Consider the following 16,922-nt stretch of genomic DNA (forward strand, 5'->3'; position numbering starts at 1 on the left):
GGGCTCCCCCCAAGGCTGTGTCCTGAGCCCCTTGCTGTTCACCTTGATGACACACGACTGCGCCCCTAGGTCCGCCACAAACCACATCGTGAAGTATGCTGACGACACAACAGTGGTGGGCCTCATCAGGGACGACAACGACCTGGCCTACAGAGAGGAGGTGGAGCAGTTGGTGGCCTGGTGCAGGGACAACAGCCTGGTCCAGAATGTTGACAAAAAAAAATACTATACGTAGCCATAATACAATACAACTTTTACTTATATCTGTACATTCGAGGAAACTGTGCGGGTCAGATGTATCGACATTTCGTTCTGTATACACGTGTACTAGAATGACAAGAAAGTAGATCTGAATCTGAATCTAAAATTTTCAATGTCTTCAACATTTCATCTTAAAGAGGGACTTTCAAATTAGAAGACAAATATATTGGTCCAGCTCAGGATATCATTATCTAACTTTTTTTTTTTTTTTTAAACAAACCGTAATTTCTGCACTATTAGGTGCACCGGTTATAAGGTGCACCCCCAAAAATGGTCTTACGTCATATATTTTCCATACATAAGGCGCAGCGAACTATAAGGCGCTAAAGTGGGAATGTCAACAAGACAGTCAGATATTGTTGCATACGCATCTCCACTCTTATCTTGCAGCCACTCCTCAAAGGCACGTCTCTTCTCTGTCACAGCGTCTGAGTCCACCATTCACTTCCTTACCTAATACCTCAACCAACTTTTCTCATTCCACACACTTCTTTCGCACCACTCCATTCCATTTCCACACTCTCCACTTCCCTTCTACTAATCCCTTCATACTCTTCCCCTATCCTCACTTTAAACTCTCTGTTTCTGCCTTATTTAACTCTAACATTTTCTCGTCTTCCCTCACACTCTTCTTATAACTTGCCCTCCACGATCCATCTATTTTCAGTTTTCCTTCCACATAAAAATGATCAGACGAACCACTCATTTCACCTCTGTAAACATGAACATCCAACAATCTACTTAACATACCTTTCCTAACCACTAGATAATCCATCAATGCTCTGTCAACCATCTCACCACCACCCACTCTGACAAAGGTATACTTATTTACATCCCTCTTTTCAAATAATGTATTTGCGATCACCAACTCATTTTCCACACATAACTCAATTTCTTCCCACTCTCATTTCTTCCTGGTACTCAATATCTACAAACCACATTTTCAATCATTACATCACCCACTCTAGCTTTCAGGTGACCTAGTATTATCACTTTCCACCCTTCTTTCGCACTTGCCACACATTCGGACAAATCCTTCCAGAGCTCCTCTCTCTCCTCAGCACTTCTTTCTGAACCAGGTCCATATGCACTTATAAAACTCCATACTTCTAAACTCCACTTTAACCTCACCCACATCAATCTGGAAGATATCTCTTTCCACTCCACCAGTTTTTCCTATACTTTCTCAGTCACGAGCACAGCCGCTCCTTCTCTAGCATGTCCACCCGTAACTCCAGACTTTCTACCATACATACCTCCAAACTGTAATTCACCCTTTCCTTTCATCTTTGTTTTACTCAAGGCTAACACATCAACCTTCCTTTTAGTCATCATCCTTCTGATCTCCTCTTTCTTCCACTCAGTCGCTTAACTTCCACATCCTTTCACATTTAGTGACACTATAAATAGGCTTTGCGAGACCTTTCGTTCTCTCGCCCCCCTTTCTTTGCCTTGGTGTCTCTTAGGGAGTAGAGATAGAGAGGAGAGGATCCCCAGTCCCCTCTTTCCCTCCACTTTAGTCCAGCGACCCAGATCCCGCGACCCCTGCGTAGACTTAACATTGGAAAAGGCTATTGATATAGCATGTTCCCATAAGTTAGCCCAGGCTCAGATGAGAGAGACGGCTGGACAGGGAGCGGCTGGTCTGGAAGCAGTACATGCTGTCACTAAGAGACCTAACAAGAGGCCATTTTATAAAAAAGACAAACAAAAGGAAAACACTGCCCACACATTCTGTAGCAGGTGTGGAGGGCCACATAGTGCCTTCGACTTATGCCCTGTGAAAGGGAAGCAATGCCTAAATTGCAGGAAAATTGGCCATTTTGCTTAAGCATGCAGATCAAAGGCTGTGCCACAGCCCCACCCAGAAGCCATGCACACTCTAATGGAGGCAAGTGATAACGAACAATAACTTTACATAGACGGGGTCACAACAAAGGACACAGGCAAAAAAAAAAAACGATCAAGCATACGCAGTAATACAGGTAGCCAAAAGGAATGTTAATTTTAAAATAGACAATAGCACACAGATCAATGCCATTCCGCAACACATGTTCCAAGTCAAGTCAAGTCAGGTCACATTTATTTGTATAGCTCTAAATCACAAAAATGTTTTAAAGGACTGCACAGGATTAGAATGACACTATCGCCTGATCTTAAACCAACATGCTGGCAAGGAATAACTCAAAACCTCAGCGTGAGGAAAAAAAAAACCTTGAGAAGAGGCCTCACAAGGGATAATCCCCCTTCCAGGATGACCAGGGTGAAATAGATTTAGCATTTGGGTCACAGTACACAAACATAGCAAACATCAATAAAAGAGAACACTAGGTAACATGTTGAAATTTGTCCAGAAAATGTATGACAGCAATAACGCCTGAAGCCTGTAAACTAGTCCAAAAAGTCCATAACAGCAACAACGCAGCTTCCCATCTCTGCCGGCCGGCCGATGCAGGCGTTGACATGCTTCAGGTCAGACGCTGTTTCGCTGACTAGTCTCAAATTGTCCTTCTCCCTCGTATCACCACCAGCCAGGCAGTCGGAAAAAGACGTGACAATAGGAAATACGAGGTGGGCATCAATCATAAGCTTTTGAATAGAAGTGAGTCTTAAGTCTAGATTTAAAAACTTCCACTGAGCTTGCAGATCTTATCTCCGGAGGCAGGGCATTCCACAGCACCGGGACCCGGATGGAGAACGCTCTCCAGCCAGCAGACTTGTTCTTGGCTCTCGGAGTCACAAGTAGACCGGCATTTTCAGAGCGAAGGCTCCGGGCAGGAACATCGGGGGAGAACAAATCTGAGAGATAAGAATGCGCAAGTCCATGCAAACATCTGTGTGTTAGTAAGAGAACCTTAAAGTCACATCTTAAGTGGACTGGGAGCCAGTGCAAGTTGGCCAATACAGGAGTAATATGCTCAAACTTTTTTGTCTTAGTCAAAAGTCTCGCTGCCGCCTTCTAAACCAGCTGTAAACTTTTGATGCTAGACATTGGGAGACCAGAAAGCAATACATTACAGTAATTAAGCTGAGAAGTAATAAACGCATGAACTAGAACCTCTGCATCTGATTGGGACAGCCTCGAACAAATCTTCACAATATTACGGTGGTAGAAGAAGGCTATTCTAGTAATATTTTTTACATGTAACTGAAACGATATATCAAGATAATATATAACACCAGGATTCTTGACCGAGTCACAATGGGTGATATCACATTTGTCTAGGTTCAGGGCAGTGTTTGAAAACAACTCACCACGATGGGCTGGACCAATAATCAACATTTCATTTTTTCCTGGGTTAAGGGGAAAAAAAACAAGTGACATCCATCTTTGAATCTCATTAAGGCAAGCCTCCAGATTTCTACAACTTAACTGTCCAGTTGTCTCCAGTGGCAGATACAGTTGAGTGTCATCTGCATGGGAGTGAAACTGATATTACACTTGCAGATAATATCACCAAGCGGAAGCATATAGATACTAAAAAGAAGGGGGGCAAGTACAGAACCCTGCGGAACGCCACAGGGGATATCATAGTGTTTGGATGTCAGATTGCCGTAGATAACACATTGCGTCCTGTCTGATAGGTAGGACCTAAACCTCGAGAGTACAGTTCCTGAGATACCGATGCATTCCAGACGAACAAGTAATATGTTGTGGTGGACAGTATCAAAAGCAGCACTGAGATCCAGCAGTAGTGTCATTGACGAGGCACCGGAATCTATTACAAAGAGAAGATTATTGGATACTTTAGCCAGGACTGTCTCTGTAGAGTGATTTGCCCTAAATGCTGACTGGACAGTTTCAAAGAAAATGAAATGATCTGCATTTATATAGCGCTTTTCAAGTCAATGACTTCCCAAAGCGCTTTACAATGTGCTTCACATTTCCCAATAGTGGCCTTGCAGCCATGTAAGACGCTAACCTGCTTATTTGGGGTATTAGGGGTTCAGTGTCTTACCCAAGGACACTTCGACATGTAACACAAACGAGCCGGGAGTCGAACTGGGATCACTTGATCCCAAGACGAGCGCTCTACCTCCTGAGCTACTGCCGCCCCTAGAGATTATTTTCCGACACAAAGTCATTTAGCTGCTGTGCAACGACCTTTTCAAGTAATTTTGCAAAAAATGGCAGATTTGACACTGGCGTATAATTACCTAGGTTAATAATATTTCAAACTGAAGGTCCTAAAATCCCAAACAGTTCTTTAACGAGTAAAGCTGGAAACGGATAAAGAAGACAAGTAGTTTGTTTGGCCATACTGACCATCTGTGTAACACTATCGAGGGACAAATCATTGAAACTGGACAACGTTTCGGAACAGCTGCCGAGACGGTCCTGATCTAACACCTTCGCATCTTTGAGGTAGGACAGGGTAGCAGGGCATTCATTGAAGATTTTATTCCAGATGAGTTGAATCTTTTTATTAAAAAATACCATAAAGTCATTAGCAGAATAACTAGAACTATTTCGAATAAGTTGGTGTCTGGTAAGTTTCGCCATCATGTCGAACAAATATTTCAGATTTTTTTTATGTATAACAATAATCTTAGAGAAAAACGATGCTTAAGCTGAGGCAAAAGCTACTTTATATTTCAGCAAGCTGCCACACCAGGCCAGTTGGAAGACCTCCAGCTTTGCAGTGCGCCAGTGTGCGTTCGTTCTTGTTTCCTGCACCCTTGTTTGAGTGACCTGGTTTCTTCAGTAAACCAAGGTGTATGCTTCTTAGGTCGAAATTTATGCCACAGGGGCGCAACAGAATCAAGAACATTAACCAAAGCAGTATTAAAGTCGTTTGTAAGTGATTCAACAGACCCAATATACAAAGGGAAAGCCGCAGTTACCGTAGGTAATCGTTCTTTTAAAGCTAATGTTGTTGCAGAGCGGATAATTGTGACTACTAAAGCCAACATTTTCCTTACTGCAGTAAACATTAAACAGCACCTCACACTTAACAAGATAGTGATTAGAGATGGCATTGGGATACGGCAACACTGTAACATTTGAGGCCATTACACCTCGAGCAAGAACAAGATCTAGATCTAGAGTATTCCCAACTTTATGAGTGGGCACATCAACAATTTCATCAAAACCAAATGTATCAATTAGTAAATTCGCAAGTGAATTTGATGGGGAGTTTATGTGAACATTAAAATCACCAATAATCACAACATTGTCCGCATGAGATACTAAGTCTGTTAACAGTTCCGAAAATTCATCCCAAAAATTTGAATATGGTCCAGGTGGGCGATACACAACAACTACATAAATTGGTGTTGACATTAAGGACCTCATAAAAAAGTGCTTCAAAGGTTTTAAAAACAGTAGAGGTACCGTGAGTTAATTTCAATGTACTTTCCGATATAAGAGCAACACCGCCACCTTTTTTGCACGGTCGTGCCAAATGCAAACTCAAAAAGTTAGGGGGCGAAGCCTAATTTAGCACTACAAACTCATTTGGTTTTAACCAGGTCTCACAAAGGCCAATAAGGTTAAGATTATTATAGTTAGTAAGGTCACTGACAAGTAAAGCTTTGGAAGCTACTGATCTAATATTCAGAAGGCCAAGCTTCAGCACTGTGGACCGAGCTGAACCCTTTACCGAGTTTTAAACCTTAGTGGTGTTAGGGAAAGCATAGTGGTACGTGGTAGCGTTTACCAAATTGTTCGAATCAGTTCTCCGACTCCATTAACCAAACACAAACTTCATTCTCCTTTTATTTATTTAGGGAAAATATTGACAAGAGACCAGCATTTCCACACGGGGGCAGAATTATTTTCTTAAAGTATTTAACTAATTCCATCGAATTTAGCCGAATTATTGTCAAATTAGTGTAATTAGTCTTCTTCGAGGCTCCCTCTCATTCTCTCATCTCTCTTCCAGTCTTTCGTTTTCTGTCCACGTCTTTTCACAAGCTGGGGTGTTGGCTCCTCCCCCATGGGGCGTGCTGACTCCTCACGTGGCCTCCACCTAGTCGCTACCTCCCATAGGGCGGGTCAGGTGCCAGCTTCACCACCTCCTTGCTGAAAGGCGCCGCCACGTCTAAAAAACTCACACCAACAAAGCTTATAAGAACACATTCTCCAAACAATGTCTCCTTTCCCGTTTCACAGGCTCCTCCGGCGTCCGCCCTTGTCCCAGCTCTTGCCGTTTTCTGTAAACATAATTCTTGTTTTGGCTACAATGACCTCGCCCCACAGCTCAGCCAGTGATATCTTCTGTATTAAAATGTTATTTGTATTTTATTGTAAAAAAATCCCTTATGGTCAAAAATATATAATATATAAAATATAAAATCCTTCATTCCCTCTCATGGCCCCCAAAAATTGGGGCCAGAATATCAATTTGGCAATCAAGTTTGTGTCTAGTATTTGTTCATTACATTTCAAATGCAAAAAGAATTCTTGCCGTCATAAACTTGTCCTATCAATGGCACTGTTGAGGCTGTATTATTTCTGAAAAATGTAGTCACAGGAAACATCGGATTTTTTAATATTCTTTTTTATATTTGGACTAAGATAGACTCTAGTACAATTGTTCTTCCCATATAATTTTAACAAGGTGACAAGCAAACCACCATGGGCTTTGGCCAGGTGAAATGTTTACTAATTTGCATGGTCCTCCCTTTTGACCAATCAGACCAATTATCTCCATTTTCCCTTATTAATGTGGTCCATGACCTGCCTTAATATATGTATGAATATGTACCATTCATACTTACCCAGCAAATTTGTGGCCCTCATGTCTTCATCGTAATCAGCACTGATGCTGTTTTGATTAGGGTCTTTGGTTTGTGTATTTCTCTCTGGTCTATAGTGGGATTTTGTGCTAGGATTAGGGTTAGGGTTATGGCAAGTGTGGTTGGCTGCTGTAATTATATTATCTCTGTTTGCATCTGAAAGGTTGTGTTATTGAAGTAGTAATTTTGTAGCCTTACAGTAGTTTTATCTTTTAATATTTTTGTTTTAGTTTTTCTGTAGAATTCCTGTAGTAGTACTTTTGTATTATAGTATTACTGTACCAGTATTTCTATAGCATTTTGAAGAATTTAGGTAGTAGTAGTTTTTATTATTGTATTTCGGCATTATTTTCAAATGCAGGGCACAGCATAAGTACATAATCATTTCTTTATTTCAATTGTCTTGTGAACTCTTAGCAATTTCAATACGCTATCCATAAATCAAAAGTGAATATAAGTAGTGTTAGTGAAGTAGTGTTACTGTAGTTGTACCTTTGTAGAATAGTCTTAGTACCTTTGTGTTTTAGTTTTACAGTGCTAGTATTTTTGTAGTATTTTAAAGTATTCATGTAGTAGAATTTTTTTAATCTTAATACTTTGCCATTGCATTTCTTCTTCCTTTGTGATTAACTGCAAGTGAATGGCTGAATTAAGAGAAATTAAACCAGAGAGGCTTAACTCAAGTGTGGAACAACTCATTTGATTATTTTGCTTACCTCTGTGCCCAGCATCTCCCTGTAATATTATTTGTGTATGAATTCTGTGGTATTTCTTTCTTGTTCTTCTAAAGCAAAATAATATATTATGTCCATGTTTATAAGCATTTAATTATATATTTATCCTTGCAATAATTTCCTTTTATTTTTGTAGCATTTCTATAAAAGTACTGTTATAAATGGTAAATGGTCTGCATTTATATAGCGCTTTTCAAGTCAATGAAGACCTCCAAAAGTGCTCTATAATGTACTTTACCCATTCACACACACACTCACACACCAATAGCGGCCATGCAGCCATGCAAGACGCCGACCTACTTATTAGAGACTCAGTGTCTTATCAGAGCGCTCTACCTCCTGAGCTAATGCCTTCCCCAGTCCATCAAAATGAGCCATGATGGAAATGTCGAAATTTGAAAACACAATGAAAAAATGTCAATGTGGGTTGGGCATTGAGGGCCGTGCAGGACGGACGAGAACTCCACAGCGGCCACCCCGAGCCCACGGTGGCCAACTGCACAGCCGCGGAGACCCTCCTCCGCACGTCCCCTGCATTCTGTCCTGGAAGTGGGTGATCCAAAAACACATATATATATATACAGTATATATATATATATACAGGACTGTCTCAGAAAATTTGAATATTTTGATAAAGTTCTTTATTTTCTGTAATGCAATTAAAAAAACAAAAATGTCATACATTCTAGATTCATTACACATCAACTGAACTATTTCAAGCCTTTTATTATTTGAATATTGCTGATTTTGGCTTACAGCTTAAGAAAACTCAAAAATCCTATCTCAAAATATTAGAATATCATGAAAAAGTATACAAGTAGGCTATTCAACTAATCACCTGAATCATCTAATTAACTCGAAACACCTTGCGAGGGTTTTCTGAGCCTTAAAAACACTCAGCTTGGTTCAGTAAACTAAATCACAAGTATGGGGAAGACTGCTGATCTGACTGCTGTCCAGAGGACCATCATTGATACCCTCCATCAGGAGGGTAAGACACAAAAATAAATTTCTCAAAGAGCAGGCTGTTCACAGAGTGCAGTTTCAAAGCATATCCACAAAAAGTCTGTTGGAAGGGAAAAATGTGGCCGGAAACGCTGCACAACCAAGAGAGATGACCGCAGCCTTAACAAAATTGTGAAGAAGAGCCGCTTCCAGAATTTCGGGGAGCTTCAAAGACAGTGGGCTGAAGCTGGAGTCCAGGTATCAAAAGCCACAGTTCACAGACGTGTCCGGGAAATGGGCTACAATAGCCGTATTCCCATGGTTAAGCCACTTCTGAACTCAAGACAACGGAAGAAGCGTCTGACTTGGGCTATGGAGAAGAAGCACTGGACAGTTGCAGAGTGGTCCAAAGTCCTCTTTTCAGACGAAAGCAAGTTTTGCATTTCATTTGGAAGTCAAGGCGCCAGAGTCTGGAGAAAGGCTGGAGAGGAGCAAAATCCAAGTTGCTTGAAATCCAGTGTGAAGTTCCCACAGTCAGCAATGGTTTGGGGAGCCATGTCAGCTGCTGGTGTTGGTCCACTGTGTTTCATCAAGTCCAGAGTAAATGCAACTGTGTACCAAGAGATTTTAGAGCACTACATGCTTCCATCTGCTGAAAATCTCTATGGAGATGAGGATTTCATTTTCCAGCACGATCTGGCACCTGCCCACAGTGCCAAAACCACCAGTAACTGGTGCACTGACCATGGCATCACTGTCCTTGATTGGCCTGCTAATTCCCCTGACCTGAACCCCATCGAAAATTTGTGGGGTATAGTTAAGAAGAAGATGAAAGACACCAGACCTACAAATGCAAATGAGCTGAAGGCCGCTATCGAAGCATCCTGGGCATCAATAACACCTCAGCAATGCCAGAGGCTGATTGCCTCCATGCCACGCCGGATTTATGCAGTAATCCGTGCAAAAGGATTCCCAACCAAGTACATCAATGGACATTTTCAAATGTTTGATTTAGTTTTGCTGTTATAAAATTATTTTTTTTACTTGGTCTGAGGAAGTATTCTAATATTTTGAGATAGGATTTTTGAGTTTTTTTCAGCTGTAAGCCAAAATCAGCAATATTCAAATAATAAAAGGCTTGAAATAGTTCAGTTGATGTGTAATGAATCCAGAATGTATGACATTTTTGTTTTTTTAATTGCATTACAGAAAATAAAGAACTTTATGACAATATTCTAATTTTCTGAGACAGTCCAGTATATATATATATATATATATATACATACATACATATATATATACATACATACATATACATACATGCATATACATGCATATATATATATACATACATACATACATATACATACATGCATATACATGCATATATATATATACATACATACATACATACATATATATATATATATATATATATATATATATATATATATACATATATATATATACATACATATATATATATATACATACATATATATATATATATATATATACATACATATATATATATACATACATATATATATATATATATATATACATACATATATATATATACATACATACATATATATATATATATACATACATATATATATATATATATACATACATATATATATATATATATACATACATATATATATATATATATATACATACATATATATATATACATACATATATATACATACATATATATATATATATATACATACATATATATATATATATATATATATATATATATATATATATATATATATATATATATACATACATATATATATATATATATATATATATATATACATACATATATATATATATATATATATATATACATACATATATATATATATATATATATATATATATATATATATATATATATATATATATATATATATATACATACATATATATATATATATATACATACATATATATATATACATACATATACATACATACATACATACACACATACACACATACACACATACACACATACACACACACACACACACACACACACACACATATATATATATATATTATATATACATCCCCCTCGGATGGGTCTGGCCTTGATGCGGCGAGGGGGCTTGCGTGTTCCAGTGACCCTGGAGAGTGATACCGTCGGGAGCTTGCTCCTGGTAGGGTCACCCATGGCGGGCCGGTCTCCGGGGTAGGTTCCAGACAAACAAAGACCCCAGCGTGTCGGTACGCTGTGAGGTGGCAGCCCCACCAACCGACTATCCTGCGGAGGGCTAACAACTCACCCAGGAGAAACCCCCTTTGTTATGAAACTGACCAGAGAAAGAAGCCGGACTGACCAACACGGTAACGGACCCCAGCCTGCCCCCGACCAACGAGTACGGATCGATCTTCGTCGTAAGACCCGTGTCGCCACCTGGAATGTCCAGACACTCCTTCGCCCCGGAGCTGCCACCCTGCTGTCCCGAGAGCTCTGTCGCTATAATATCACCCTGGCAGGGCTCTGTGAAGTACGATGGCAAGGCAATGGTGAAACAACAGCTGGCAACCATTGCTACAGCTGGAGTGGCCCCGAGAGTCGGACCGGCCTTTACGGTGTGGCTCTTGCCATTCCAAAAGCCCTCCGGAGGTCCCTCATCAGCTGGACACCAATAAGCGACAGACTACTGTCTGCTCGCTTCCTCCACCATCACGGCAAGATGACAGTGATCGTCGCCTACGCCCCCACCGATGTCGCTGATGAGGATGCGAAGGACGCGTTCTTTGACCAACTCCACCAGGCTGTCGACCAAGCCCCACCACACGACGTAACCATCATCCTCACTGATGCCAACGCCACTCTATCCAGCAATGATCTGTCCCCCGGCTCACCTATCGGCACCACCTTCGTTGACAGCACAACAAACGACAATGGCAACCGCCTCCTCCTCCTCTGCCACCAAAACAACCTTTGTGTTGCTGACACCTGGTTTCCCCGGAAATGCATCCATCACTGGACGTGGTACAGCCCAGATGGCAGAACCAGGAATGCATTGGACCACATCCTGATATCACGACGCTGGAAGTCGTTTGTAACCAACTGCCGGGTGTTCAGAGGAGCACAGCTTGGCAACACAGACCATCGTCTGCTGGTGGCCCAGCTTAAGCTAAAGCTCCGAGCCAACCAGCACAAGACTCTGCCTCGCCCCGACTCCTCCCGACTCAGCGACCCCAACATCGCCAGAGACTTCAGTTGCTCCATCCGCCGCACTCTCGATGCCCTGGCTCCTGACAAGCTGACAGACTGGGCGGCCTTCAAGGAAAGTGTCCTCCAGTCTGCTCACAATGTCCTCGGACGCCCGCGATCCTCCCTGAGAAAGCCCTGGATATCAGAGAGGACACTAAACATTATAGACCAGCGGCGTGAGGCCCGGCTCCGAGGCGACCTCACGGAGTATCGGAAACTGAACCGCCTGCGCAATGTGGCCATTGCTGAAGATAGGGAGAGGTTTTGGCAGGCAGAAGCCCAACAGCTTAAGTCCGCGGCCAACAACAACAACATGAGCCGCGTATTCAGTCTACGACGCCAAGCCCGTAGCGGCCCACACATAAAGACAGCCCTGGTAAAAGACTCAGACGGCAACTTCATCATGACAGAAGCCAACTGCCTCGCGCGCTGGAAGGAGCACTTTAGCCTCCTCTTGCAGCACAGCACCATCCCAGCTGATCCCACCCTCCCAGTGGCTGCAAACACAGCACCTCCTAGCGACACCTGCTGCACAGACCCTGTAACACCCGAGGAAGTGAGAGCTGCTCTGAAGAAGCTAAACACCAAGAAAGCCCCCGGCATCTGTGCCATTACCGGCGAGATGCTCAAGGCTGGCGGTGATGGCATGGTGGAGTGGCTAACCTGCCTATTCAACCAGGTGTGGGAATCGAGCAGCTGCCCACCGACTGGACCAGAGGAGTCATCATGCCCTTCTGGAAATGCAAGGGTGACAGGCTTGTCTGTGGAAACCACAGAGGTATAACCTTACTCTCCATCCCGGGCAAGGTCTTTAGCAGGATCTTGCTCAGCCGTGCCCTTCCAGCAATCAGAAGCTGCCGCCGTCCCCAGCAGGCTGGCTTTATGCCCAACCGCTCCACAACGGACCACATCTCTGCCGTCCGTTTGCTGATAGAGAAGACCCGTGAATTCCGTAAAGATCGCCATCTATATATCGGATTCATTGATCTTAAGGCCGCCTTTGACACCGTCTGCCACTCTTCACTGTGGAACATCCTCAAAGCTCACGGAGCACCACCCAAGATCATAGCCCTGTTCAAGCTGCTCTACAGCAACGCAGAGAGCTGTGTCCGTATCAACGGCATTGACTCCGACTGGTTTACTATCTCCAGCGGCGTTCGCCAAGGCTGCGTGGCTGCTCCCGACCTTTTTAATTGCATCATCGACCATCTGATGTTCAGGGTTAGTGAGCGCATCCCCGGAGTGTCTTTCGGCAACTACCACCTGACTGACCTGGAGTATGCTGACGACACCATCATGCTCAGCACTTCCTACAGCCAGCTGAGAGACGCTCTGGGCATTTACAGCGAAGAGGCAGCGCGGCTTGGCCTCCAAGTGAGTTGGACGAAAACCAAGTTCATGTATGTCGGTGATGGACCAGATCCACCTCCCATCCAAATTGGTAGCGACATCGTAGAGCCTGTCAAGAGCTTTGTGTATCTGGGGTCCATGGTGACAGACAATGGGGACCTAAAACCAGAGATTCTCCGCAGAAGAGCCCTGGCAGCATCTGCTCTGCAGTCTCTCTGGAAACCACTCTGGCGGCACCAGACCATCGCATGCAAGACGAAGCTGCGCATTTACAACCTCGCCGTACTCTCTATCCTGCTTTATGGCTCAGAAACATGGCCCCTGAACAACACCCTGGCCACAAGAATCGACGGTTTTGATAGCAGGGCTCTCAGAACTATCGAGAACATCAGGTGGCCCCAGCGAGTCTCCAATAAAGAGCTCAGAGCCCGCACGTGCCAGCCCCGAGCATCTTCCTTGGTCGCACAACGCCGCACCCGCTGGTTTGGCCATGTCCTTCGTCTACCACCAGACCATCCGACACGAGCCATTCTCCAGTTTGACCCAAAGGCCGCAGGCTGGAGACGACCACGAGGGAAACCCTGCACTCGATGGCTCGACGTCGTTGCGGGCGACCTCCGACAACACGGAGTTGCTGTAGAGGATGCAGAACAGCCGGCACAAGACCGCCAGCATTGGAAAAACCTGGTTCATCTGGTCGGCTCAACGCACAGGGACGGGACCCCCCGACCTTCGCTGGAGCAATAATCAATCAATCAATCACATATATACATACATACATTTGTATATTTGTTACGTAAGACACAATGTGGAAGAGAATTCAGAAAGGCCACGAAGTGTACAATCCCTAGCCAGCTGCTCACCATCCCATTCGCTGTCACAATTGGGGCTGAACTGGCGTGAATGCGCCGATAACAGAAATCCACTTGTTGGTGGCATTGCACAAACACGTTACTAAAGAGATTACGAGGAATTATTCTCGGCTTCCTCGAAATTATACAACCGCGACCTAAGAGTTTCTTCTAATACATTTAATAGTGCACTTTAACTAAACTGTACAGAAATAATATTAATAAAAAAGATAAATCGTTTTTTTCATTTCTGTAACAGGGCTTGAAATGAAATGAAATTATCTGCATTTATATAGCGCTTTTCAAGTCAAGACTTCCCAAAGCGCTTTACCGTGTGCTTTACATTTCCCAACAGCGGCCGTGCAGCCATGTAAGGCGCTAACCTGCTTATTGGGGTATTAGGGGTTAGGTGTCTTACCCAAGGACACTTCAACATGTAACACGGAGGAGCCGGGATCCGAACTGCTTTCTCTCGATCCCAAGACGAGCTATCTACCTCTTGAGCCAATGCCGCTTGACATTTACAATACAATACAACAACAATGCTACAAAAAACAAAAATACGTATCTGAGGTATAAATACATTTGTTTTAAATTAACAGTCGTTTATCATATGTTATTAGGTAGAAACCACCGTGACACAAATGAAACAGACAATGTCTTATGTGAAAAAAGGAGGATTGGGGGGGGGGGGGGATTCATATTTAAACGAAAAACAAAATAACATATTCTGAGTGATTATACACCAATAAAAAATGTGAGTGAAAATAAATTTGATCCTGACCATTGTTAGTACTTGTTCTTACCATTATTGTGTTACTATTGTATGTTTGAAACATTATTTATTTGTTTTTTTATAATTTCATTCTGGGAATGGGGCTATTTTTTCCATGTACAAATATTTTATTACCGTTTGTTAAATTGGTTAGTTGATGTAGTTTTTGTGTGAGTTCTGAGCCTAAATAACACCTCAATAAATCCATCCATCCATCAATAAATAAATTAATTAATTATACATTAATTATCCATAAATCCATCCATCCAACAATCAATCGAACCATAAATTATCAAAAAATCCAGCATTCCATCCATGAATGAATCCATGAATCAATCAATCCATCCATCAATCAATCTATCCATTAATCAAATCCATTTATCTCTCAATCAACCCATCTATTTATCAATTATTCCATCCATCCATGAATCAATCCATTATGCAATCCATCTAACCATACACCCATCTAACCATCCATCCATCAATCAATCAAGTAAGTTGTGTTGTTTTTGAATAAAGTGATTTTCAGGTGTGCTGTGGGAAAAGCCTGACAAGATAAATGCCTGTGTCTTTGTTAGTTGTTAAATTTGGTCCACTGTCGCTCTTACAATTCTCTCTCCCGAAATATGAAGAGTTGTTCCAGCTGATTTTATTTCTCTCTAAATGCCATGAAACTCTTAATCTCTTCCTACGTCAATCCACACCGGATCATAAATATGGTTTGCTATTCCTTCCATGCTATGTAACAGGAAAAAGAAGGACGGACACCGTTAATATGAAAACTCATTCAGTGCCATTGACGATAATACACGTCGACTTTTTTAATGATGTGGCAGGGAATGAATTAAGTGTGAAAAGAGTATTTAGTGTATATACACTTGGAATATGTTGATTTGCTCTTCCTTACATGCAGTCTCAGCTTCTCAGAAGCCATTACTCTCTTTGGATACAGCCTCACATGCCATCTCGTCAAAACGTCCTTTGGCTTTCATAAATACAGCAGCATGTTTTAAAGGGACAATGTGTCATATTTAGTGCCTTTTATTAGGTAAAAAAAGCAAGGCAAAAATATCTGAACTATCATACCAATGTTAATTTTGATAAACAATTATGGGTTATGTAAAAGTACACATGTACATCAACATGTGTACTTTTACATGGTGGAATTCCTTCCTAAGGTCGCCGCCATGTTTGTCTGGCAACTTGATCTGTGGCACTGTATTTTTGTTTGCATTACACAATACAGTGACACCTAGTGTTCAAATATTTGACACTTCAAATACATATTGTTTTTTGTAATGAATGATTTTTTTTTTTAACCCTAGGAGGCACAAAATAATACATGATGTCCCTTTAAATGGTAGCAAGGATATTTCTGTATAATTCCTTCCAATCAATGAGGCAAGATTTGACCCGCTTGGAATTCCTTCCCGATTTGTCTTGTTTGAAATTCAGTCCCGTTTTTCTGCCGGTGACATGAAAGAATCACGGATTTGCGCTGCCTTGGCGGCGCACAAGTGTCCTTGAAGTTGGTTGTACCACTCCGGGAAGCGACCTCTGCCAAAGAAAGACCAAAAAAACATAAATGGACTGCATTTATATATCGCTTTACACTACACTTTACATTTTACCTAATCAGACCTACACTCACAAACCAATAGAAGAGTCAGCCATGCACCTGCATAGGGAAAGCATTAAGGGTTCGGTGTCTTGCCCAACTTTAACCCGGAAGAGCCGGAAATCCAAGCTTCAACCTCTTTGGTCCCAAGATGCTCTACCTCCTAAGCTGGTGCCACCGCCATATGGTTTATATAGCCAGTAACTGAAGATCTCCAAAGCGCTTTACAGTGCACTTCACACTTTACCCATTCACACACTCACACACCAACATTTAATTTGGAGGAGCGAAGAATCAAACCTGCGACCACTGTAACACTCTGAAGATTTTTCCCAAACTGAAATAATCACTGAAATGCTACTAACAGTGATTCATCTGAGTTAGAACACACAGACAG

At 42.0% G+C, this 16,922-nt stretch overlaps 1 protein-coding gene across 4 annotated transcripts in view; it reads right to left on the reverse strand.

Annotated features, from left to right (window-relative positions):
* Nucleotides 1–15,693: 15,693 nt before the first annotated feature.
* The window catches only part of dlc1 (DLC1 Rho GTPase activating protein), a 108,678-nt gene continuing 107,449 nt past the window's right edge, over nucleotides 15,694–16,922 (reverse strand). For all 4 annotated transcript variants that reach the window (XM_088342874.1, XM_088342872.1, XM_088342871.1 and 1 more), the window contains one exon: nucleotides 15,694–16,464. In XM_088342874.1, coding sequence (XP_088199000.1) covers nucleotides 16,359–16,464 — 106 coding nt within the window. In that variant the 3' untranslated portion in view covers nucleotides 15,694–16,358. The remainder of the gene's footprint in view (nucleotides 16,465–16,922) is intronic.

Source organism: Urocampus carinirostris, chromosome 8, assembly GCF_059441175.1.
Source record: "Urocampus carinirostris isolate Australia breed hairy pipefish chromosome 8, RoL_Ucar_1.0, whole genome shotgun sequence".
In the NCBI taxonomy this organism is placed as follows: Eukaryota; Metazoa; Chordata; class Actinopteri; order Syngnathiformes; family Syngnathidae; genus Urocampus; species Urocampus carinirostris.